The sequence below is a fragment of the Pollicipes pollicipes genome, unplaced genomic scaffold, assembly GCF_011947565.3.
Source record: "Pollicipes pollicipes isolate AB1234 unplaced genomic scaffold, Ppol_2.1 Scaffold_3087;HRSCAF=3621_pilon_pilon_pilon, whole genome shotgun sequence".
NCBI classification, from domain to species: Eukaryota; Metazoa; Arthropoda; class Thecostraca; order Pollicipedomorpha; family Pollicipedidae; genus Pollicipes; species Pollicipes pollicipes.
In genome coordinates, this window is record NW_023596225.1 from 27120811 (window position 1) to 27146984 (window position 26174).

Sequence of the window (26174 nt, forward strand, 5' to 3'; positions counted from 1 at the left end):
CTGCTGGTGGCGCGCCCATATTGTTTGGCCTCTCTAGCCTGCTAGTTTTTCCACTAGCGCTGCCACCTCCCCTATTCTGTCGCTCGGCTATCCACTGCCGATTCCTAACCTACGCCATAACACATAGTCTTCCGACTTTGCGCTGGGTCTACGTAAACAGCTCTTTGTGGCCCGTGCCTCACTCTCGAATGAAAACTCAAACTTGAGCCGTTTGCACAGCACATCAAAAGACTTTCGTAGCATTTTGGCACGCTGTCACACAGCCTTTTCTGCAGCCGATCAAACATAGGTTTTTCTGCAGCCGGTCAAACAAACCTTTGACCCTTTTGAACAGGATTCCACCTATGTCGCATGAATTGCAATTGACTGCAAAGGTTTGATGCATACCGGATGTCCAACATGGCGTCGTTTTTTCCACAGCAACCTCCCGAACGGTGGCGGCTTCCACCGACGGTCTGCAGTTGTCAAGAAGTCGCCCGCCAATTCAGACCATCGCCTGTTTTCGTGTCTTTTTTACGAAATAGCTTTACGCTTCTCTTGTCCTGGTAATTGTGTTTTTGCGGGAGCTTAATTGGACGGGTTTTGAACACATGCCGCCGGCATGTCTACGCGTCGATGGTCTAGTCTGGTCCACTGTCAATATCGATCATGGGCTTTCACCACCCGTGATGAACGTCAGACGAATCCTGAGCTTTTCCCCGGCCTCGTGTTCGTTTGGTCGCACGCAAGCAATGAGGAGGTGCGTCAACGACACGTTGTCATGACGGCACCAGATGTGGACTCGAACTGTCGGGCTTGACCTCGGCTGCTATGTTCTCCAGAACATGGACAGCGAAAACATTAAACCAGGCTAACTTAAGTATGACATCAAATAGCAAGAGGGTATTGGGCGAAGGCAAGGGCAAATAATGCGAAAGTAACACTATTACGAATGCATTTCCCTTTGTTGCAGCTCTCCTCCTCGCACGTAACATTCATTCATCTGCGAAGACACCAGGCTTCTGATATATATGCTGGTCGTCGAACATCTTCGTTGGATGTTCCTGATGGCGGCGGTGGAAACGTAACGTCACGTGTGAAATGTGGGGTAACCAACACCAAATAACAACGACCACATCTCTGAAACTACACAAGCAAGCGCTTTCGCGGAGTTAAAAACCGTCCGTGTGGCAGCTTAAGACATCGCTTGATCATCCTTTCATCGACGTATCTGGACTAGTTCGGATCTAGTGCACTTTTTAAAACCCCTATAAATACAGCTGTAATTTTAAATCCGCTCTAATGCCGGCGAAAGGACAGATGTGAGCCAAAGATAGGTGCCGAGTCATTGGCGTTATGACTGCATGTCGTGCTATCGATTCGCATTATTTGTGAGGGTCTCGCTACATTAATATTGAGTTGGGGCTCCCAATGGTGGCTTAAACACCCTGTGTTTTTGGCTGGAATAAGGTAAAAAATATAGGAAAATATTAATTTAACACAAAGTCTGGGTAATATTTGTATATAATTATAAAGCCTGGGCTCTGGGTAATATTTGGTAGCCATGTGTACCAAGATGATTAATTTTAGGATTAATAACGACTAATGCAAAAATGAAACTGAAAATTGCCGTTCGTCAAATTTGGCGGGCCGATATCGGGTCATCAAAGTTGTTCATTTAATGTCGCTGCTTCGCCTTCGCCGTGTCGCCAAGGTCTGAACCCAATTTTGACCCACGTTGTGCAGGTTGTCACAATTTTTCCACCTTACTCGGAGGTGGAGCTGAAACCATGACCGTTTTACGGTACTGGGTGAAAAGTCCATCTGATCAAATGGGTTGCGTGTCGATGCCTGCCTATGAGTGTGGCACAATTTTTTGTGTGGAATCGTACTCCTACTGCTGAAAACTGCATGCACCTACCATGAGTGGTTGCAGCGATATCAGCGTTTAAAAAGCTTGCCGTGAACGGCCGGCCGGGCCGTTCAGTTTGAAAATGCTGCTTTAGTCCAAAAAAGTTTCCTGGTCCTACACTTTGCTCGTGATTGTCACATGCAGTTTCTCGTGCGGGTTAATAAGTAATCACTCGATATTTGCTGCGTATGCAGATTTGAGGTGAGTTCCTCTGCCATATCGTGCGCTGATCTATTGAAGGTATATGTACCGCACTCAGGTCTCGTGAGCGCCTCAAACGACGCAAAACATATCATGGCGCAAGACACAGGCCCTCGCACTTTTTGTGGCACACTGATTGTTTCAACAACACACCTACTGAATTTTTAAACTATTTCTCCTGCGGTGAGCTCTCACCAGACAGTCGTCCGGAACAGGGGTCATTGACGCCGTAGATGTGTGCTTGACGAAATCCACTCCTTCCACTGATCAGTTCACCACTCCAAGAGTACCGACGCCTTGCTAACATCGCAGGTGGCCCCCCACACCAACCCGCACTGGACCGACCACCATCAAGTGACCACCTGCAAGCGGACGTCCCGCAACGACTGCAATCAGACCGCCAGCGCTCAACGCGTGGTGGCCAAGACCGAGTGTAGACCGAGCATCTGTTTGCTTTTCTCCGGCTGGGGTCTCGGAGCATGCAGTCATTACGTAGGCGCCGTCGATTTGGAGATTTCTGGGCGGGCGCGCTAAAGAAACACCGGGATGCAGCGTAGGGCTTACAGTGTTGGGTCACGTTCTACGGTAGGAATTTTATCCAGACCACGCATAGTGAACTTTTAATCCAGAGGTTCTCTCCCTTAATGAGCATGCTGCACTTGATACTGCAATCGTTTCGGTCACGACAGCGGCTGGCTCTCGGTATAGGCGTCTCGGGGTAAGCCAAGTTGGGAACTGATTGTTAATCATGCTGTTGGAGAGCGTGGGCTGCTAGGCTTCAAACCATTATTCGAGAGTCTGATGCGGCTTTGTGTCTGATACATGTTTTTACCCGAGCCGTTAAAACCTTTACTGAATGTAGACACAGGGAGGGACTGGCAGTTTCCCACTGACCCATCCAACTCTGTACTGTAACTAGGGAGCCCAAATCCAAGTTTACTTACATAAAATCTAGATCTAGACGTACCCTTGATACGCCCAACAGAAGAGAAAATGTTCAAAAAGCAAGTGTTTTGGCGATCTGAAGGTTATTTTTTAAACGCATTTTCATTCGCATAATGCCTTACAATTTAGTCCAGCCAGCGTAGGACTGATAGTCTGTGTAGAAGCCGGCCCGGACTCACACAGTGGATATGTAAACATCTCTAATCTGCAAGCTGAAACGCATCGCGATTGGCGTGGCAAAAACGCGAACAATAATCAGAAGTCATACTTTTGACCATTACAAAAGCTGGCGTAGTAGTAGTTAGTAGTAGTAGAGCCATCGTGATGCTGGCATCCATCCATGCTCAAATTAGTCGCACTACGGCAGCAGTGAGCCTTGTGTAGCTAGCAACCTATCACTGCCGAGTGCGTTTCAAAATTTATTCATGTCATCAGTCAAATGGTGGCTTATACCTCCGCGAATCCATGCTCCTTGTCCACGAGTGTCATCAACTCAGATCAAAATATGAACCTGGAACGAGCAGGAGCCACACACATTATTATACACCCGAAAACATGTATTTTTGACAGACTATTGCAGGTGCTCGGGCCGCGCTCGCCCCGCACGCTCACCCGTCTTCCTCGCCGTTGGAGGATCGCATCTCGCCGCTGCTGGACGACCACCTCTAGCCGCTGAGAGCTGAGCCCCGACACGTGCCAGACCGCACGCTGTAGGGTTTCGGGGTTGACCTGACTCGCGAGCCGTCCTGGGACGCGCCGCTCTGCAGCAGCTCTTGCAGCGACAGGTGCTAGATTCTTGACGATGGCCTTGTCCAGCTCTTCGGCGGCGTCTTGCGTCAGGTCTTTCTTGTTCTGGACCCAGTATTTGATGGCATGATACCTCACGACTGGGCTGGCCGGGTCGCCGAAGATGCGGTTGAAGAACCTGCCGACGGGTGACCTGATGTTGGCCGTGACGTCAGGAAGGGAGAAAGGATACGTCAACGACGTGGCCAGATGGCGTGACGGTGAACGTGCCGTTCTGGTGACCGCGTACCGTCAGTGTCGTCTTCAGTGTGCCGAACGTCTGCGGGATCCGCGCCGTCGGCCGTGCCGACACAGAGGCGCAAATATTGAAAAAGAACCTTAATACATTTTTTGAGGCGCGCCGAAGTAACGACAGCGAGGTTTGGCCAGGAGATCCGGGCGTCAACGGCGATCTGCTGCTCGGCTGGGAACGTCAGCGCTAGGTGATCGATCTCGTAGCACGACAGGCCGGTCAGCGTGCCGTCCCAGAAGCTCAGGTCACCCTCCTTGTTCGGCAGGGTCAGCGGGTCGGCCTCGCGCGCTACCTCGGCTCGCTTGTCCAGCAACAGCGCCTTCACGCAGTGGGAGAGCGCGTCAGGGTCGTCCAGAACGCACTCCAGCTGCTCCTCCGATCTGCGGTTCCGGTTGGATGAGCTCCGGATCGACCGGCTGGTCGTCGCGGAACGGTGCCCCTCCGGTGGCGCCAGATCCGCCAGTGTCGCGCAGCAGCAGCAAGCCAGCAGGGCCAGCGTCAGCGCACAGCCGACCGGCGCCATCTCCACAGCTGCGTCGACCTGAACTGCGGCTCCGGCAGCTGGCGCGGCTCATATAGCTGAGCGCGGCAGGCGTGACGGTCTGGAATCGCAGCCCGCGCCCGGAGGCCGCGGGCTTCCCAGTCACTCGCCCCAAGGCCCGAGCTGACGTGGCCCGAACTCGGGAGCTCCCCGGCAGCGCCGGCGAGGCCACCTCCTAGCGGCACGAACTCGGGGGGCCCCCTGGCAGCGCCGACGGCCGGATGGGCGCCGGCGAGGCCACCTCCCAGCGGCCCGAACTCAGGTCAGGTGGTCTACCAACGCGGGTCGTCGAACACGCTCAAGCTAACACGCAGTGCGTATAAATATAGCAGTATATGATAAGATATAGCGGCACCAAGAATTGACAGCCTTCGGGGATGCTCGTCGCCTGCCATTATGACTCCGTTAGTTGAAGGAGGCGCTGCCTGCTGCTAAACCTCATCACTAGTGGCTTTGTTTCCAACACTGAAAGCGTGCTGGTGCAGATTCTTTCGCCACAAGTTTACATGGTGCATATTGTAATGTTGTATATCACGCGGTACGTTATACATATGTCTCATGAGAACTTGGTGAACACCACGACCCGGGCCAGTCATTTGATTATGACTACGTGCAGCTCCCAGCATCGCAGAATGCACCGCCTGAACTTCCCCGTGACTCACAGAGCGTAACAGGCAGGCACTGCCTCATGGCCATGGCTTTCCAGCTGCCGCGAGCAGCTGAACACAAATCCGGCGCTGGTCTCCCACGAGGGCCTGGTTTCTCGGGTGCACGCCACCCCGTCTGCGGGGTTCACCGATCGGGTGTTGTGGTCCCTGCGCTATGGTTTATGTCGGACCCCCTTCCAGATATCTTCGGGGACTTCATCGCCATCGTCGTCACAGTCCCGATTGTCGAAGGGAATGCTGTGAGGCCTACCGTTCTTGCTAAGCGAGGTGTATGGTGTTTCCATGAGTTTACACGACCGCGATAGGTGAAAAAGCTGTGCGGCTCAAATCACCCGCTGTTCAAAGCCTGTCACAATCGTCATAATCGCCAATCGTGAACCGTTCATGCGGCACAAGAGCACATATAGGCGACGATACAATTGCTAGTGCGCGGCGACGCACGTGGCAGGGCCCAGGCCTCAACATCACGCGTAAGCTCACGAGTTCACGCGTTATGACTGGGCTGCAGTCAGCAGTGCTTTCATGACATATGATTTGGTAAGTGTTGTCTGGAGCGCGAAGCTGCTGGTTAAGACGGGTCTGTGCATCGCCTGAAAATTCTCCTGATCTGTGACCGTCATGGTTGTATGATATTGTTGTAAGATCTAAACCCTTGCATCGTCCCACTGCTGTTGGGTTTTACTATGGCTCCTCTGCTTGGCAAGCATGCTTTTTGGGCTTCTGATGTGAGTCTTATGGGTATTCGCTGCTGCGTTTTGTCTCTGTTACGTTAATATATTTTCTTAGTTGCATCAGTATCTCTGTTGGTATTTGCGCGATGCTGATGACATTTCCCAATGCCTGTCTTGACAGTGTCCGGGTAGCGTGACTGGAAGCTCAGGTGATGACCGGTCGTTGTTGGTTTCCGGCACATCAACGTCCTGGGCCTGCTGTCGGTTCTCTCAACCTGCACGTCTGTGAACAATAGTCGGCCTTGCCCTCACGGTGCATAAGATTATCCTGACAACACCAGGACAGTCTTCAGGAGCAGCTCAACGCTCTGGAGAACACTTACCAAAAATGGACCACTGACATCTGAGGAGCATGCGAAGAGTGTCACGTGAAGCTTACCATGCGGTTGTGGCAGGTACTACAAAGGAGAAGCATGCCGCCCTCCGTCGGTCAGACTGGAGGCGCACAGGAAGGCAACATTCAGGGTGGGACTCTGGAGTCCGGTGTAGCATATATGGCCGGAGGGCGATGACAGACCACCTCGGGGAGAGATAGACAATAGAGAGACATGAGACAACAGCCATCATCGGCAGAGAGCAACACTGACATGCGGCATCACTGGCAACACTGGCAGAAAGCTCAAGGAGGCAGCACAAAGGTCATTGACTAACAACCTCATGAGTAAGCCAGGCATCAACATGGGCCCGATATGGTTACCACATCTGCGGAAAAACCTCTAGATATCCAGGAGGTGAATAACAAACAGCAAGTTCGAACACGGACAGGTTGCCCTTCTGGTTGGCTCAGTTGTAAAGCCCGGAACCCGCAAAATCAGAACACCCCGCCATTCGAATCTGGGCAACCCCCGGCAGAAAATTTGGGTTGTGAAGCCGACACGGCTGAAGCCAAACACCACCCAGTCTTCAACAGTTAACTATATTGTTGACATGGGCGGCCGAAGGTAGTTCGAATTTAGACTGAGACGGATAATCGCTCGATGAACCATTGCCGAAGTGTGTTTTCATCGGCGAAACCGACTTGATGTCGTATTAAAGGGGGTGTTCCACATCCAGATGGGGTTTTGAACTGAAAGGCCGTCTCGAAGACCAGTCCGTACTGTTCACAATCCTGCCCTTTTCAAGACCTAGGCACTGAGCCCCATCCTAAAGCCCCAAGCCTTTCTGAGCTATACGCCCGCGAAAATTGGGAACGGATATCGGGTAGGGTACTTTAAAGTCTTTTTGGTATTCATGGTGTTATAATGACGTCATTCAAATCCTGCCATTCCATAAGCCATGCGTCGATCAATGCCAAAAATGCAATTGTCGAGGCATTCACATCTGGTGCTCGTGGGCGCGATTTCCAGATATAACAGCCGCCAACTGGCTCTTAATCAATGCTGTGCAAGGTACGATGACGTGATCACACCATGACACATTGAGGAGCATATTTACTAAACAGAGCATTGCGCTGTCTAGAGCAGTCTTGTCAACTTAAAAAGTGTACCAATGGTTGTAAGTGAATTTGGTTCATCATGTCTGAGGCCTTAGACAGTAGTATTAGCATTATTCCTCGAAAAAATCAGCAGATTGGAGATACAGTTAGCTTGATATTTCGGCAACATGCCTTTATCGAAACAATAGCAGAAGTCTTCTATTGCCATACGTAGTAGACTTCTGCTATTGTTTCGATTAAGGCATGTTGTGATAGGGTGGACACTGCCAGGACAAAAAATTGTAATAATAGTAATGATTGGGGCTTTATATCATACCGACTTCCAGGGCCATTTCGAGACGGACGCCTTTATTAGGGTGTCATGTGGGATGTGGTTACGGCGTGGCATGGACCAGATCCCATAACCCACAGGTCCAGAATCAAGCGCCTTAGCCACTTTGCCACAATATATGCCAAACACTCTTGCCTGACACTGCTGCCTCACCACTTGGATGAGCGTGTTTCAAGCAGCCTCAATACCACGGATTCGAACAAAATTGCAACCTGAACGAACGATACTCCTATGGGAAAGGATTTCTGCACGCGCGTGATTCGAATTTGCCGGACGGCGCTCGGGTGTTGAAATGGGCCCGATAATTCGCATCGAGACCAGGTGATAACTTAACTCGAATTTCAGCTATCAATGAGGTGTTTACATTTAATGTCATGTAAAGGCCTAACGACGGATGGAGGATTAACTGGCTGAAACGTTGTGTGCACAATAATGCACCAGATCTCGACGATAGCCGAATTCTCCCATCTAGGTTACTGATACGTCGTCTCATGCCGTTCTGTCTCATTCCATCCGTGTTACTAATACCTCGTCTCTGTCCGTAAGGCCACCTACACCACTATACCATTCCATCGAACTATTGTGTTATGCTGCGTTCGGTGGGGGTGAGTCGTTCCGGCTCTTCGCTGGATCAAGTTTAGCTTGGCTAAAATATTTTTCGTTTCAGATCGCGTAAGGCTTGGCTTTGGCGGCCAAACATTCGCAAACGCTACAGGCACTGGTTTAACGTGTGTGGAGTATGTGTGTGCGTGTGTGGGGGGGGGGGGGAGGGTGAATGAGCTTTCACAGTATTCTAACATATGCATATTAAATGCGTTGATTTTCTTGCAATCTCAGACCCGTCATGTTGGAGGAAGTTTCAGTCCATGCAGTGATCAAATTCTTCTAAGCCCGACGTCTTTGGTTTTGTCTTCATCAGACACAAAAATAAGGCGGTCTCACCCGAGGAGCAGCCGGCGCTAGTGGCACAGGTGTATGCACATTTTGGATAAGATATATCGTGGAATCTCATCATTAAAAATTTATTAACATGTGTTGGGAATTGTGAACACCGCTGGAGAGCGCTGAAAAACTTGGCGTGTCGAAACTGTTGGAGTGTCTGTGGGAAAAGGCCATCACCAGCATTTTTCCAGGAACGCTGGACTGCCGCAGCCGCGCAGGTCGTGATACAAATCCTTGATCATATCGCATCACTTCCACCCCTGTTCGCCAGCCAACCAGTGGGAGTTGCCATGACAACGCCGGCTGACGCTAGACACCACGACCATCCAGAGGCGGCGGAGGCGGGTTGACATCCACAAAGCCGCCGACACAACGGCTGGTGCATGTTGGGCACATGCAGTATCCTAGGAGCTAGGTCGCTTACGTTTTTAAAATGCCCCATTGTCGTGTTTGGTCGCAAGCAAACACCAACCCGCGAACAGCTTGGATGGCTTTGCTCCAAAAGTAGCCTAGAAACGGAATGAAACGGAAGCACACGCTGCTAATTAACGTCCATACGTTAATTGACTTCCATACTTGTGGGTTCCAAGACATGCGCAAATATATCGAGAGCACGTATGGCTTCAACGGTTCCGCTGCGCCTGCATGCGAGGACTGGACGGTCCCACAAACACCATGGTCCTGGCAGGGCGCCAGTTTCGATCGACTCCACCATTTGCAACAAGAGTCGCCAGGCCGACGTTAACCTGTGACTCACTGAGTGGAGCATGCAGTCCTCTTGACAAGTGACGCTGCTATGTGGTGTGACCCAAAGCAAGGACATCTACAGTAGCCTGGTTCAGCCAACACACACCAACCGTAGCCGAGTACGAATCATGGCCCAATCATATTGGGAAGTTTATTTGCATAATTTTAAGTACACGGGCGGCTTTCCTGCCCCATCCGGCCCCAACCACAATGCTTCACAGCGCCACAGCCCATACATATAAAAGATTACAAAGCGATCAGCTCCGCCTCGTCGCCTGGCCACGGCGGCCCGTGACCGCGACACCTACACCGGGCCTTAGAGACCCACTACAGCCGACACAGCCGCGCCAGAAACTCGCCTCGCCCGCCACCCTCCGCTTCCGGTCACAGCCAATCCCACCCCACGCCGGCGGCGGCGCCAGCTAGTTCTTCCACTGGCTCTTCTCGTAGTCCCAGTTGGAGCTGACGCCCTCGACCGGGTTGATGCGCAGGTCGATCATGCGCTGCACCTGCGCCTCCACCTTCTCCGGGTTGGTGATGGTGTCCGGCATGGTGTCGTACACTGTGGACGGACGGGCCACACTCACGTCCAGCCAGCGGAGTCCCCTTCACTTCAACGGTGCTCTCGTGACGCTAACAAAGTGAGTGCTGCTGTTGTAGTGGTTCACATGCAACAACCGACTCGAATGAAACCGTTCGGGAATCCATGCAGGCAAGGTAGTGTTATGATATTACCAAATGAGCCAACAGCAACCATGGATATTCATAACGATTTCTATTTCATCTTACAGCAATAAGCAGCTGTTCCATATCATGCATTTTTGATAATGTTTCATGAACTTCCCTCGTGACGCATTGTTTTTGCTGAACTTCTCTCGTGACGCATTGCTTTTCCCTCCGTAGCTTACATGAATTTTTAAAGTGTAACGTTTAGTGCGGACATGAAGTGGACTGGTTACTTCTAAGTGTCTTATTAAATAACACTGATGCTCTTGTTACACTTGTCTTGAGGTGCACGCGGGTCGCATTTGCCACTGACGACGAGTTCGGAAGTCAAGGTGCAAGTAAATATAACCATTTCGCCTCATATTCGCCTCATATAACCATTTCGTCTGCACTAGGCATTATAATTGTTCACATCTGAGGCTGGAAATTGTTCAAGCAATTCAACGTTTCAGCATAATTCCAACGCATATCTGAGCATAACGCTGCGTTGTCCAACCCCGTCCCTGTTGCGCTCTAGTTACACCTCATCAAAATCCCTCTCCTATTCTCCACGCGTTGCGTGATTTATGGATAGCACCCACGGTTGCACTTACCATGGCAAGTCCGAAGGAGTCCATTGTGACAGCCTACACATGACCTCTATTTCCCAAAGGGCCATCACAAATGTCTGGCTTCCATTTTTTCCTTCAGAACGACATCTCAAGTCGATCCTTCTCTCCAAATATCCCGGCTCAGCTCCCGCACCGCCTCCGCCGACTCACCGTAGACCTTCATCCAGAGGTAGACCCAGATGGCCATCGAGCAGGCGATGAGCGTGCCGCCCAAGGCCAGCTTCCACTCGCCGGTCGGCGCCTGCATCTCGGCGAAAGACTGGCAGAACGTGGCGCGGTACAGCTCCTGCACCTCCTCCGGCGTCAGCTTCTTCCAGTCGCCCTTCTCCTTCTCACGCAGAGCCTGCCCGTACACACGTTAACGCTCGGATGCTGCTGCTCTAGCTTGGTGCTAACGTGCAACTGTGCTGCCTTCTCCGGTAAGCATTTCATTATTATTTTTTACGCATTAATGGTTCCATCCTATATCAAGACATCAATTTTATTCGCCGTCTTTAATAAAACACGATTTACAGAGCAAGTGTACAATACATTTTTCAAAGAGTGCTGCAAATTTGTACGGAGGTTTGAACTGAGCCAATTGTCTTAAAGGCCATTTGGTACAGTTCACAGCCCTGCCCTTATCAAGACCTAAAACCATCTAATTTCTGAGCTACACACCCGCCAAGATGTGCAGACTTTATCGCGCAGACTATTTCAAGGCCATTCAGGCATGCATAACGCCTTAGAAGCATAACTGAAATCCTGTCACCCCTTGGCCATGTGACACTTAAGGCCAATAGGAATATAATCGTCGTGTCATTCACATCTGGCGTTCACAACGATTACCAGATATGACAGACGTGAACTGGCTCTCAATCGATGCTGTGCGGGCTGTGCAAGATTCAAACAAATCACGTTTAGTGTTGCACAATAAAGGAAGTTGGACTTAATGCATTGTTATTATGGGAATAAGACTTGTGATCAAATAAGTTGAGAATGGTGCAATACCCTGAGCATGTGAATAAAATTATGTGACTTAAACTCACGATCAACATGCAAGAACACCACGAGAAAGGGCCAAAGCACGAGCACACAACAATATTTGGTTTGACAGGCAAGCTTATCACCAGCACAGCGTCATGGCCACCTCTTGGGAAACTGGAGTACTTCAAGTGAGTGCCAGGAAGGCAGCTTTGCAGGTTTAGTTTGGTAGTACCTCAACAGGATGCAAATGTTCTATGATGCAAACAGTGACATCTTGAAAATAATTACTTAATTGCAAAATTGTGTTGTTTGGAGAAGTCATTTCTATTATGAAGTATGCCAATCACTATAAGTGAATTAATTTCATTATATCTGATGCTTACTTCAATATCTTCAAATGTGGAACACTCATCCAACTGACAGTGGTGAAATTATCACAGCTGTGACACTTAGTAGGTGAGTGCTGGTATTTATGACTTGATTATTCCATTTGCTGCCATAAAAGCTTAGTTATCACACCTCATTTAAATTTCAATTCATTTTTTATCACCTTACCCAGGCAACTGCCTGCACCAACCTTACAAACATGGGCTGCAAATGCGGACTATCTGCCTTGCGATGGAGGTCCCGCACATTTCGCACCTTGATCTGTGGCGTTTCCTCCTTGAAGCGGACGGCCGGGATCGGGTAGTCGACGCGGTCCATGTAGTTGGGCTCGCCGTTGTAGCCGTAGCCGATCACCTGGCGGTTGCCGTGCCGCTCCATGACGGTGGGCAGGCCGCCGCCGCTCAGCGCGGCCGGCGTGGTGCTCAGCCGTGCCACTGCCACCCGGCCGCACCGGCGCAGTACCGTGCCCGTCGCCGTCGCCATGCTGCAACGCCATTGGTGCTTGTGAAAATGGCGTGACACAATTTGGAGACACACACACACCCAGACATGTGCACCCACCCATCATGGATTAAATCGGGAGCCTCAATATCAAGAGCATAGGCTATTAACAAAATTTTGACCACATTTTTAATGCAGCAGAATCACCTTGCCAGAACTAACATAGTACTAAAGTTTGGGGTGTTATTTTAGAACATCTACTAAACTTTAAGGTGATTGAGCATAAAATTATTTTGTGTGCTCACAAATAAATACACAATGCCTATACTGCTTGCTGTGCTAAGGGACCTGTTCAAACTTAAGGCCCCTTCAATGACAAGACACATATAATGTTATATTCTTTCACCAGGCTCACCTTCAGAAACTGACTGCTAATTTTTTATACCAGAAGCATGGAATGAACTCCTGCCCAGAATTTCCAAAACTCAACCCAAATACAAATTCTTGTCCCAGCCCTGGCCAAATGGGATCTTGTTAAAAATGACCCTGATTCACAGATCAATGCCCTGTGCTTTGCTGGGATAGTAGAAGAGATCCTCCCAGTAACCTATTCATGGGTGATAGAGAAAAAGCTACTCATGCTGATTTGTATTGCAACAGCTTCCACTGGTATCAAAAGTAGTAAAACACCACTTATGGATGGCAGTAGTAGTAGCATTGGTTCAATTTGGGTTGTAAATGTTGTCCAGAAGATAACTTATCATATAGTACTGCTTGATATACACCAAAGCATGCCATACATCCAAAACCTGAAAACTACGAGCAAGCAGAAACCACAGACAAGAAAACCACATGTACCTAGAAATCAGGAGCATTGACACAGCATTAAATTATCTTGCACAAATGTTTTATTATTGACTAAAATTTACTAATTACAACCTTAAATAGGAGTACTATGTGATGCATGCAATATGCACTTCATTAGAACAAGTCCTGCTGGGTAATAATCAAGAATGACCTTACACAGCTCATGACAGCAGACTGCAAGGAATAACATAACTTTGACATCTGTGATATTTTAATATACAGAGGCTTTCAAATCCCAATCCATTTATAAGTGTTTTAGCTATTGTCATGTTTTATATTAACATAACAGGCCTCATTCATATCAGATGTTACACCTCCTTCAAGTTTCATTAATGTGCTGCACCATGCATTCCATTTTCGATTATCACCATGGTGAAGTGATTAAGAGCAGATTTTGACACATCCATGTCCATATCAATGGAGCAGCAATCACGTTTTCAATGGCTGGTGTCCACCTAGCGGCCTTTTTCGCCCCAGAAAAGGGCGTTCGCGGCGCACAAACCCATTCGCCTCGTTCGAAACTATGATCACACAGTTTTACGATCTATTTTTATTGAAGAAGTGCCATAAGGATAGCAAAATACAAAAAAATGTGGGTAACTTGCATCCTCAAACTTTTACGCACCCAGAAAGGGAACAAACCACCTGCCACGCAACCCAAACGGTTTGTTTGCCGGAAGTCGAACGCCTGACCTCTACAAGGTCTGGAAAAATAACGAGGAAGTGAAAGACGCTAAAGTGAGGCAGAATCGAGCAAGCACGACGAGAGAAAAAGCTGTCGTATTCATGTTAACACAAGTAAGTGGCAAAAATGTAGTCCTAGCAGTCGTAGTGTCTTAACCATAGGTGACGATTTGCATTTTTTGGGTGGGGCGTTGCCCGCTCCCAATGCTCAGTCTTACTCCCAACAGTGAGTTTGGCCATCCAACTTTGTGGATTCTGAGTGCCAGCAGGACATCAAAAATAAGATCACAAAATTCAATCAACTTGAGTGAAAGTTTTTGCTTCCGTTGTGATGATAACCTGGTAAAAGAAACACATGATTCGAAAAATGCAACTTTTTCTGTTGGGTGCAGCTGACTGAGCTACTCACGTCTTTATACTATCTGTTTTCATCCATGTTGCATGTTTTTGATTACGCGATTAATGTATCTTATTGACACTGATCTAGGTCTGTAATAACGTCTGAGTGCTTTGGCATTATTCAGTGATGTTTCAATTCCTTCAAGCTGCAGCAGGCTGCATTATTTTATAGCGACGTCTTATGGGAAAATGAAAGCAACCCTTTCGAATACCAGTACCTCAAAAAGTGCCCATGCTTTTAGCTGTCTACGCCTGAGACAGGCTTTGGAATGCGCAAACCATCACTTTAACGTTAATTTTCGATGGACAGTAACGAAAACCTAACGATAGGCATCAGCCGATGATCACCAAAACAACACTACTCATGTGGAACTTGTCTAACGCGATTGCTGCGTTGCATCTTGCATCCTGTCCTACGGCTACCAGCCGCGAGTTTCCATGACAGCCTTCAATTGTCGCACGCATCAACTTACTCTGTTTACTCTCGAAACCACGTAACACCGCCTTCGAGAAACTGAAACCTGGTTTCGACGATCAAACGCCAAACAAAAATGATAATGGCGCCTAACGACAAATCTTTCGCCGAGACAGAACAAAAACACGTGTTTAAAAAAACCTATTAAACACATTTAGACGTCTTAAAAAAGAAAACGTTAACGTATACGATTTGGACTGGTACTTTCCTAATCGGCTTTTTTTCGAGGATGGCGGGGGGGGGGGGGGGGAAAGGCCCAACTCCATAACGATGAGATATGAGTCAAATCCGAGGAGAACTCAGTTTTTTGGCATAACTAGGGCTAAATTTTCACTCAGCTCCCAGCCCTGTTTTGCAAACTGCCGACTCTGTGGTGGAAAGACTTCAACGATCGTGGCACGCGACAGAATCCCCACCGGCTTGCTCCAGTTTCAAATTTTGAAGGACTGAGGGTCCATTTCCCAAGCAGGCGTAAACCCAGCCCCCACGAATTACATTGGTCAGGGCTCCTGCGTCCATGAGGATGCCTTTATATCTCTGTCGGGGTCACAGAATACGCATCGACTACCGTGGTTGGAGAGGTTTAGATTTGATGGGGCATTGCCGAGAAGAAAACAAGGAAGGGGGAGGGGTAGATAGCGTAACGTTTCGCTCAGGTACGGCTTCAAATCATGCTAAGCCTTTTAAAATCGCCCTGAAATCTGAATGCTAGACATCCTTACCTTGCACCTTGCCGAGGGCGGGATTTAGAAGACCGCTGGGCCTGCCGGTCCCGTTCACGTTAAGCTTCTGAGTTATTCAACCTACATTAAAGCCGGTCTGGAATGATGTATTTTGCATGTATTTCATTAGACGAATTCACATTCCATCATCATTGGCTGTATTCACAGCGCATCAAGAATGCTCTATTCTACGTAACGTCATATATAGTCATTGGCGGGCGTGTTAGCAGTGCAGCACTTATTCTGTTTAAGTCCTCGCAACTGCCGTGACAATAATTGTGCACGCAAAGATTTCGCTTCCAGGTGCCATGCGTGTACCTTATCATAGCAATTGCAAATTGCGCTATTCGTAACGTATAACACAGCTCTTTGTCATTCGCGTTCGGTCTTGGGCACGCAGATTGACACGTCACATGTCTATGCATTGCGCTGTTTCTATCTGGCCTTAATGAAGTCGCGGAAAAAAATTATGCGCGTTCAGCAAAGACTACACGTGACGTAATGAATAATCTTCGTCGTCCAGTCGCAGCAAACATCGAAAGGCCTGCATCTACATGGTATGACGACATGAGTGAAATCGACGGCATATTTTCTCTGTCTTTGGGGGCTGCGCTGCAATTCGTCAAGACGCTCATGACGCGCATGTGTCCAGTGCGCGTCTGATCTGAATTTGAGCCGTCTTAGTTTATCAGATGCAGGCACACTGCGGCAATGAGCGCTCCATTCGTGGACAACCCTCACGCGGAAGGCACTCCTTCTGACCCGTGTCACTGATCGAAATTCGTTTGGCTTGCAGGCGAGGTCCTCGTGGAAGTCGTCGTGGCTGGCGAGAGGAACCCGTCTAGATCGATTTAAATTCCTGAGTGCCAGATGTGGTAAACAGTGATCATGTCACCTTGGCGTATGCCCTGGTATATGAATGACAAACGAAGCTTAATGAATTTTTCCCAACTAGCATCCTCGCGCCCCAAAATCAGAGACAGCGGGCCGTTGTTTAGCCGTGTCCCAGTTGTTTAGCCGTGTCCTAAGTGCACCCAGATTCTTTTCCTGGCAAATTTTGCGCAATGGGGACGATCCGCGGCCACTTCGAGCAGCTCCGGCACTGCGCACGAAGGAAAGGAAAATGTTGTGCTCACACCCCGTGTATTACATCACCATTGTAAATTAATACCGAATCAATGTTTTAGGAATGAAATTCGTACAATGTTATCGTTCGCTCTGTGAATGAAATAGAAATGGGCAAGAGCACATATTCACATGGAATTTCGTATCACTTCATTTAACGACCTTGTAAAATGTAGGCAAATCCACCAATAACCCGCATGAGTACGCAACATTCAGATAAGGACCGCACACAAAAATCTACGTCCACACAAGAACATGCACTTCGTAAAGTCGCTTGTTTTTCTTTCCCCCACCCGGGAAATTTCACCGGCTCAGGCGTGCGCGAACCCGCCAACTCTCGGAACACCTGATGCTGGCGGTCTCGGCCGGCGACGATGCGCAGCTTTGTACCGCGGTTGGCAGATGTTCTACACGGGGATGCGATGTAATGACGACGCGAGAATACTGATAAACGCAATTGAGGACGGTAGTGCAGCCATGTACACTAATAATATTTACTTGCACCGTTACGTGCCGGGCGATCGCGTAACACACTCACCATACAGTGCAGAACAATCAGTCTCTCTCGCCGGCACTGTGCCCAATGGTCATCAGTGGTGCAGACGTATTGACCGAGACAGGATGATTACTGAATTTAGTACAAGGGAGCTGAAAAGTTGATGACGGTATCGTTAAATAGATCCAAGATATCTAGTTACTGGCTGGACACAAAATGAGCGCAGCATGACATTGATATAAACTCTTGGCATCTTAGCAAATGCCCCTGGGGCGTTGGATAACCGCAGTGTCCGCACTGAGCGAATGGTAAAACGGGCATTGCAAAGCTGTTGCATGCGAACCGGGCCTGGCGTCTGGACAGGTGCTGTGGCTCTGCACCCTATGAGTTATTTCAGTGTCATTTTCCGGCTCAGTCGCAGGTTGCGCTGCTACAAATCAACCAGATGATGTTGGCTGACCTTCTTTTCAGCTGTCTTGTCCTTCTTCTTGTCCTGCAATTTATCAGAGATTTCGCTTATTGCTTGGAGGTTCAAGGTATAGATATGTTTTTATCAGCTTGTTCTAGAGTGATTGAAATAGCTTGCAGCATTTTTGATTAGGAAAGGATAATTAGTGCTAGAAAAACGGCTCGACCAAGACATTGAATCTACGAGTTTGAGACTTACTGCTCCTAAATTTAAATTACCATCAACAGCCAGGCCCGCCAGCACAATAGCACATTTTTATGCCCGCAAGTAGAAGGCGTGAGTGAGGAATCATGTTATTTGTTCCCTGAGACACATCAATCATGATCGCGATCGATTGCTGCAGCTAAAATGTGCCAAGTGGGTTGACGATGTTCTCCATCAAATCCTCTATCAAAATCTGGGGATATCATTTATCCATAGAACCTTGTTGATCAAAACTGTTAGAGGATATCCGGCCTAGCTTCTCGGACTTTTTATTTTCTCCTTATTATTTAAATCCATGCACTCGCCAGATAAAGATCATTGGTGCGCTAAAATAGATAGTTCGCTTTACGTGAAAACTCTCTAGCCGGTCACTGAAATGATTAAATAGTTTAATCGTCCACATATTACTTCAGATGCCCTGTTGCAGTTTTAAAAAGCTACCGATATGAGTCCGCTTGTTCATTTCAAATCATATCAACTATGATTATGAGTAGTACTGCAGAATTACCCACGACATAAAACAACGCGCTAAAACACATCACGTTGTCGAGACTTTAGTCCATTTCGTTCTGGCTTGATTCAACGTCATGCTAGGGTAATGCAGGGATCATGTTTCTAATAAACAAGCTCTACTCAAGTAACAACTCATCTCTGGGTAATGTTAGGACTGGGGATTGCAGTTACTTGAGCTATTGCCTTGGCTTGGGCGCGGAAAGTAACACACGCACGTAACGAAACCCACGTAACACACACAATACAGACGTCTATGACAAAGATCATGTTAGATGATGCACTCGGCTTCATCTAACGTAAGGATATACGTGCAATGTACTTTTAGAGATGACGGGAAATCTGCCGCTTCAAGGGATATCAGCGAGCAAAATATCAGCGACAGTCATAAGAAATATCAACGCATAGGATGTCAACGGTACACTTAACAGCTTCCTTTTTCATTTCCCGAAGCCCTTCCGCAAACTTCTCCGAGGCAATCATGCACGTTTGTTTGGCGACAACGCCATCAAATTAAAGCATCGCTGCAGTACTCAGAATGATGGCAGATATGATTTCACATGCATTCCCATTGACCGCCTCAACATGATGACAACATACCTTGGGCGATTCTAGTGCATCCCCTTGCACTGCGCTTTTTCAGCGCCGGTGAGCAGTTCGATTCTGTTAAACGCAGAGTCCACGATCTCCCCCTGGCTGCCCTGCTTGTGCACGTCTTCCTTGCTCTGGCGCCGCATGTCGACACAGCGTGAGTGACGTCATTCACTAAAGCATGGCCGATTCGGGTCCTGACCATACATGTTCGCTACCGCTGAGCGTAAATAGGTTGGTGAAATCGCAATGAATGCGTCATTTTCGAGGGCCGCGGCAGCAGTTCAAATAATTACATTCCGTGCATCGCGTGATTTTTACACTGTCTCTATCGAAAGCACTGACGTCGTTGCAAGTTCTACAAGTACATTCACTGACGTTGCCAGATCTTCCTTACGATTGAACTTCGTAATACATGCTTTGATTTTTGAACGACGAAGCGCATAACTAAGCTCGAGATTTCAAGGAGCAAATACGAAATTTTAAAAACAATATTTAAATATTTATGAGACATTTAGAAACAAACGTATTGAAACAAACGCATATGTATGCACACATGGGCCACACATGAATGCATTATATATATATATATATATATATATATATATATATATGCATATCTATATATAGATATATATATACGAGTAGTATAATACGTAACTCACAGTAGTAAACATAGGAGTAACCACAGCGACACTCACGACACCTGACAATGCACTTACGTGACAGAGCACCTCTGGAGCGCATGCGACACGGACATGACAGGACATTGACACGGCAACAGCTGACGGATGACACTGATATTATTCAGTTTTCAGTGACAGAAGACGCCTTTAAATTTGGAAACCATCTTTATTAACGAACTCTCTCTCCAGCCCTGAACAACAAACAGATTGATGCGTGAACCTTGAGTTATTACGTGGTGGGCGGTAAAGTACTTTAAATGCGATTGTGGAAATATGTTCGTGCCTTTGTATCGTTTTCGAGATCTTATCTCATTATCGGAGAAGACTGAATGGTACAAGAGATCAGTTTCGGGTTTTAAAGGATGGAAATCACGCATACTATTGGAAAACCTGTTTTGGCACCAGACCAAACCGTACCCACAGTCTTCTCCGACGATGGGATAAGATCTCGAAATGTAAGAATGTAAAACTTGACGATCAATAACTATTTTTGCTCTAACCATCTTTGCTCTAGACGACAACGCAAAGTTAAAAACTCGGTAACTCGAACGATGCATCAAACAGCTCGTCAATGCTGAGTCAGCGGTCCTTTTAATTGAACATGCATAAAAGGAAGGATTGTGCCAGTATACACCGATATATTTTCATATATATGTACACATGTATATATATATATATATATATATATAACTTGACCAGCTGCTTCTCAGTTATATATAATCACACACACATACATATATACATGTAATAATATATATATTATATATATATATATATATATATATATATATATATTATATATATTATAACTTGATCAGCTGCTCCTAAAGGAGCCCTACACCAGCAGCGAGGAATGTGATAGGATGTAACATGCAACATGACCAGTTACAGGACATCAGGGGCAGGGCGGCACGGCACAGCATCCGGACAGCGCAAACGTACAGTGCAAGACAGAGCACCGAACAGAGGACAGGGCAGCGGGCAGGGAGGAGACACAGCGATTGTAGAGAGGGGCAGCGCAGCGAACAGGACAGATGACGGCACAGAGGGCAGTGCAGAGCAGAAGAATCGGAGCAGGAGACAGAGGGATGGGGGGGGGGGCGGGGGGGGGGGGGTAGAAAGCAGTCGGAGGGCTGTGTTCTGTAGGTCAGGGCAGGGTTGACTGAGTAAGGTAGAGAATGGACGGAACAGAGAAGCAGCCAGGTCGGAGGAGGGCGGATGTGAGAGCAAAGAGAAGGCAAGGGACCACGTGGGACGGAGGGCAGGGCAGTGGGCAGAGAACAAAGGGCAGGAGTTAAAGACATAACCAGAACAGGTGAACGAGCGAGGAGGACTCGATCATACCAGACCAGTTGTTCTGTCCTACCAACGAGCGATCCGGGCCTACCCGTCTTGTACCGCACGGAACGAGATAGAGCAACTTTGAACTTGTTTGTTTGCTCTGCTTTCGCTCGCACTGCCTCGTCTCCTTCTCGCCCTCTTTTCTCTCTATCCTCAGTTCCGTCATGTGTCCTGCCTTTTGATCTATCATTCGGCTAATCTATGACGTGCCTGTCCTATCCTGTCCTCGCCTTGGTCTTTGTTTCGCCGACTTTTATATCTTCTGCTTTCTGTTTGCTGGCGTATTGTGCTGTCCTATCAGTCTTGCCTTCGAAACTGTAGCGCTGATCGTTTTGGTTCTTGTTCTTATTTTGTGAACTTATATTGCGCTAAGCCATGTCGCTTCGTTTAGTGTAACAATTTTTGGAAATGCCGAGGTATATAAAAGCCGGGTGTCCATTTTTGTTCTTTCAAGGAAATTTCGCAACAACTCAAAATGTTGGACGTGAGGTTGAAATAATGTACGTTGAAATAACCGCCGCTCACTTTTCTCCTAACAAGGGGTCATGAAGAATTCAGGCATAAGATTTATGTCCATGTTACAATATTCAAGCACGCATAGAAACGCAGCAAGAAATTCCATGCAATGTGATATACACAGCCCCCTGAAATAACGAAAGTAAAAACGCCATCAGCCAATGCACGCAAGCTCCAATGCACGCAAGCTTTCACCAAAGCACTTGCAATGCGCAAACGATACGGTGCTTTCACAGTTTCGTAAAACTTTGCTTTTTATAAAATCTGATTGATTCTGGCCTGTGTTCACGAAATTTCTGTAACATGCGTATTTCTAATCACAAATTTTTACACGTATTAATTGCACCAATGTGCAAAAAGGATGGGAAACAACACACTGAAGTTGCGATGGCATCATCTTTTACAAACATCACGAAAACCTTATTCGCGACAGATCTCTCGTGAATCACAGTTAAGGGTGGTGAAAGTAGCGCCTATCACAAAACACATATTGATATCGTATCATATCGCACCGTAGAGTATTCTGTTTCAGTCACTTGCAACGGCGTGGATTTCGTGATGAAGGTTACTTGCACGTGTAACGTTCTGATGTCATGCCGTGCTATTGCTTAACGGCTGAGCGTCCTCCAGTCAAAGGAGGGGGGGGGGGGGGTATGTAGGTCGGATGCCTGGGACCGGCTGGGTGCGCTGCAGCCAATGACCTTATGACCTCGGGTCGGCCACTCGTGGCCGGTGACGGTTTGGTGTCTGCGCGGGGTCGATGTTGGCTAGCAGGGTTATGGAGAAAGGGAGGGAGTCGATCTGTACGCGTTCTGTGTGGCTCTGCCCCCCCCCCCCCTCACCCCGCTAACAGGGCATTGAGGTGAGGGGGCAAGCACGGCCCTGACTGCATCGCGTCTGTTAGCCCATACCGCCTGGCAAAGCAGCAAGGCTTCCAAACGCATCACCTCCTCAACTGGGACCTACACGCACTCGCCCATCCATTAGCGTGTGCCTCAGATGCAGCCTTTCCCCAGTCCGTGGTGCCTACCTGCACGTGCACTACGCGCTCCTGGTGCTGGGCCGATCCAGGCCCGAGCGGCGGATCTCCGCGGCGAATCTGAAGCGCCCGATGACGTCATAGGTGTGGTTGACAGTGAGATGGACCGCCTGGGCCAGGTCGGCGCGCAGAAAGGCGCGGCTTCTCATGGGGCCGGCAGTGTGCAGAGGGTCAGCCCGGTCACTGGACGAGCCCCAGTCCGAGCACAGCGGGTCGGCGTCTGAAGAGGAAAAAACAAACCGAGGTCAGATTATTACACTGCCGTTACCGACTTCATTGTTCTCATTTGAGAATCTACACAAAAATTGCGCGAAAATGTACAACGTCAAGTGATGTAGGTGAGACAATGACTTCCAACCTTATATTATATATATATATATATATATATATATATATATATATATGACTTGCTAAGTATGTACTTTTTCCCACAGCATTTCAGCAAAAATGTTGTGGGATCCAAATCAGCGATGGGGGGAGGGGGCAGAGCCACACAGAACGCATACAGATCGACTCCCTCGGCGAAACGCAACCCTAACGTGGATAGCTGGTGTTACCTCTGCGTCATAACATAAGCGCAGTATGCAATACCTATGAACGATTCAACAATAAGGGTAAGACAAGACGGTAAAATTAGGTTGAAAGGTTGAAAACATAATCGGCAAAGCAAAACATGCCAATCAAGCATGAGTCACGCAGTCTCCATTTTTGTGATCACACAGTATTAGACTTCACCAGCTATCAACCACACATCACACATCGTCCCAGGTTATGTCGAAAGGTCGGATACAATAACAGCTTACCATCTGTCAGTGGGTTTGTCGCCAGTGTGACGTGGCTCACACGGTATCCCAACACGTCACCAGCCTGCACCTGCAGTGGCTCTGTTTTACGTAGTTGTAACCTTCTTTAACTGTGATTTCAACCGACTCCACCACGCTGAACACACTGGATCTCTTCGGTAGACGGCCACATATCTGAAATACCCACGCACATGGCACGCGCGAGTGGGTCTGCAATGCAGCAGGAACATACCAAACGAGTCATTTGGTAGGGGTCACAGAGCGATTCCAAGCCAACCCAACCAATCGATGTCACCCGACCCCTGGGATTTGGGGGGGCGGGATCTTGTCTTCATTTTTCTCTGTCTCTGAACACGATCCTGAGAATGTCAGAGCAGTCAAAACAATGGTTTTCAAGTTGCAGACTTTTATTTATCATTTTTATGTTTTGAAAAATGAGATTTTTAAACGACCTTATCATGGTAAGCGTGCATCACAGACCAAAAATTCAACAACCAGGCGGCAGATCATACGCATGGTTACTTTAAATCAGCGATATGCTCCAAAACATGACACATGCATAAAAATTATTCGTTAAATTTTTGAAATATTTCCATAAGAAACATGCCAGCATATTTGAACCAATGCATTATTTTTTACTTCTGTTTTTACCTTGCATTTCAAGAAACGCGCAACGGGAATTTGCAACGCGACCAAATCATCCAGCGAGCACTAAATCGGTCCTTCCGCGCGAAGCAGTAAATCGTCGTTCTCCAACCCCCCTCCCCCCCCCCCCTTCCCCCAATGCCGGGCATCTGACGCGAGGCGGCACACAGAGGGAAGGGAGGGGCAGTCCATCGCGACCGACACTATGGAGTGTTTGTGGTGAAAAACACTGGTGGTGCGTCTGGGTGTTTAAGGAGACCGCGATATGCGCTGCTTATGTCATATGTACTGTCTAGATAACGCGAGTTCACAACGGATATCGTTCAGCACACCGCGATACACGCCTACGTACAACCTGCCGAAAATAATATTGCAGCTTTTGACATTCGAATGCAAAGTAGGTTGAGGACCCTGCTGAATGCGGAACCAGATCAGGAGATGCACAGATAATCTCGGCCTTCGATGTGATGCTGCGACCGTGCGTCGGATCGGTGAGGCAATGTCAGCACCCATTGGAAATTACCGTCGTCTTCAATGTTTTTGCACTAAGACGAGCATTTCCGCGGCGGCCGTCTATGCGCATGTTCTGAACACTTTGAAAGATCGGCTACACGAAGTTTCATGCACTCCCAGATGTTTGTCGCTCATTGTCTTGTAGATGTAGTAGTCCCTAGTTTTCTTAATGGTGCACGCCTCAGCAAATCTGCTGCTCAAGAACTTAATGGTTCAGTCGACCTCTTTTGATGGTACTTAAATCAAGAATATTCAAAACGTGGAATGAGGTGATATGAAAATCATGCCCAGTGTCTGCATCAAGCTTAACACCAAGTTTGATACGAATGTAACCATGTGCAATATTAGAATAACATTACGTCTTTAGAAACTACTGAATTATTGTGATTCCAGGGCCGGTTGAATAGATCTAGGTCCATCACGAAGGACCGGGAGGTCGACGTAGACCAATAACAACAGCACCTCCCCCTCCCCGCGCCCCCCGCAACTGAAAAATGAAAGGCGCACCCAGGGCATTCCCCCTCCCTCCCGTGCAGGCCCGGCTTTGGCGTAGGTTTCATAAATACAAAACACGTTGCATAGATTCTAGACCATAACAAAGTAACCCAACTACCAGTCTACTTCAATTTTGCGGGTTAAAAACAGATGGCCAATACTTAACTAACTCCGTACACCACTCGACGGGATAGTGATGCTTAGTTATTGTTAACGTTATGCGGTTGGCCATTTACACAAAATGATTGATTTTAGGCCTGACTCTGCGCTTGGTAAAGAGATGCTGTTACTGATGAGGGGCGAGCTTCAGGGCGCCGACAGGGTTTCTGATGCCCTCCTTAAACGAAGCGTGCGCTGCTTGTTACGAGATGGTCTACGGCTGGTTGCAATCTGGTGGCATCATTGCGAACTGCTTAGACTGAGGAAACTCCTTGGTAGCTTGTTTCCTGCAACACGCGCGCCGGGCTTCATCAACTTTCAAGACACCGCGCAGATCGTGTTTCTGGGTGAATGCAGTTGCACTCATTGGTAACGTGGTTTCTCTCTCCTCTTCGCTGAACGGATCGGCACACATCTCCACTGTTGTGACAATGCCCTCCCTTTTTGATAGCGCACCAATAGACCTTGTTCGTGCTGTGAGCATGTGGCTTTTAGTAGACTTTCACTAACGCCTGATCTTTGTGCCAGGACATCACGCGAATGGTCCTCAACTGGTTTCACTTCACGACTTCGAGCAAATGTTCTTTGATTACAATCGCTGGGGTCGCCAAAGAAGCAATTATTTTGGGCATTCCCTTGTAGCACCTTGACCCCCCACGGGAGCACGACACGTCAGTGCTGCTCAGCCAGGTGGTTAGAATGGAGTGCACGGCCGAACTATCGCTCCACAATCTTTGCCACGCACACTCGATCCGAATGGTCACACATATTGTAAGTAGTGCGGTTAGGATATCCAAGCGTTAGTTATCTCAGCCCTACCGGGCCACTTATCA

General features: G+C 48.1%; 1 protein-coding gene across 1 annotated transcript; it reads right to left on the reverse strand.

Moving 5' to 3' along the window:
* Window positions 1-9591: 9591 nt before the first annotated feature.
* On the reverse strand, window positions 9592-14166 carry LOC119090584 (cytochrome c oxidase subunit 4 isoform 1, mitochondrial). The gene is made up of 4 exons (XM_037213413.1): window positions 14095-14166; window positions 12417-12645; window positions 10959-11151; window positions 9592-10033 (listed from the first exon to the last, which is right to left on the reverse strand). The coding sequence occupies exons 2-4, from the start codon at window positions 12642-12644 to the stop codon at window positions 9894-9896; spliced, it is 561 nt and encodes a 186-aa protein (XP_037069308.1). The 5' UTR covers window position 12645; window positions 14095-14166; the 3' UTR covers window positions 9592-9893.
* Between the last annotated feature and the right edge of the window lie 12008 nt (window positions 14167-26174).

Coding starts and splice junctions, on each gene's coding strand:
- LOC119090584 (XM_037213413.1), bottom strand. CDS start 12,644: ATGGCGACGGCGACGGGCACGGTACTGCGCCGGTGCGGCCGGGTGGCA. Junction 11,152..12,416: donor AGGAAACGCCACAGATCAAG/GTGCGAAATGTG, acceptor GTGTACGGGCAG/GCTCTGCGTGAGAAGGAGAA. Junction 10,034..10,958: donor CCTCTGGATGAAGGTCTACG/GTGAGTCGGCGG, acceptor GTCCGTCCACAG/TGTACGACACCATGCCGGAC.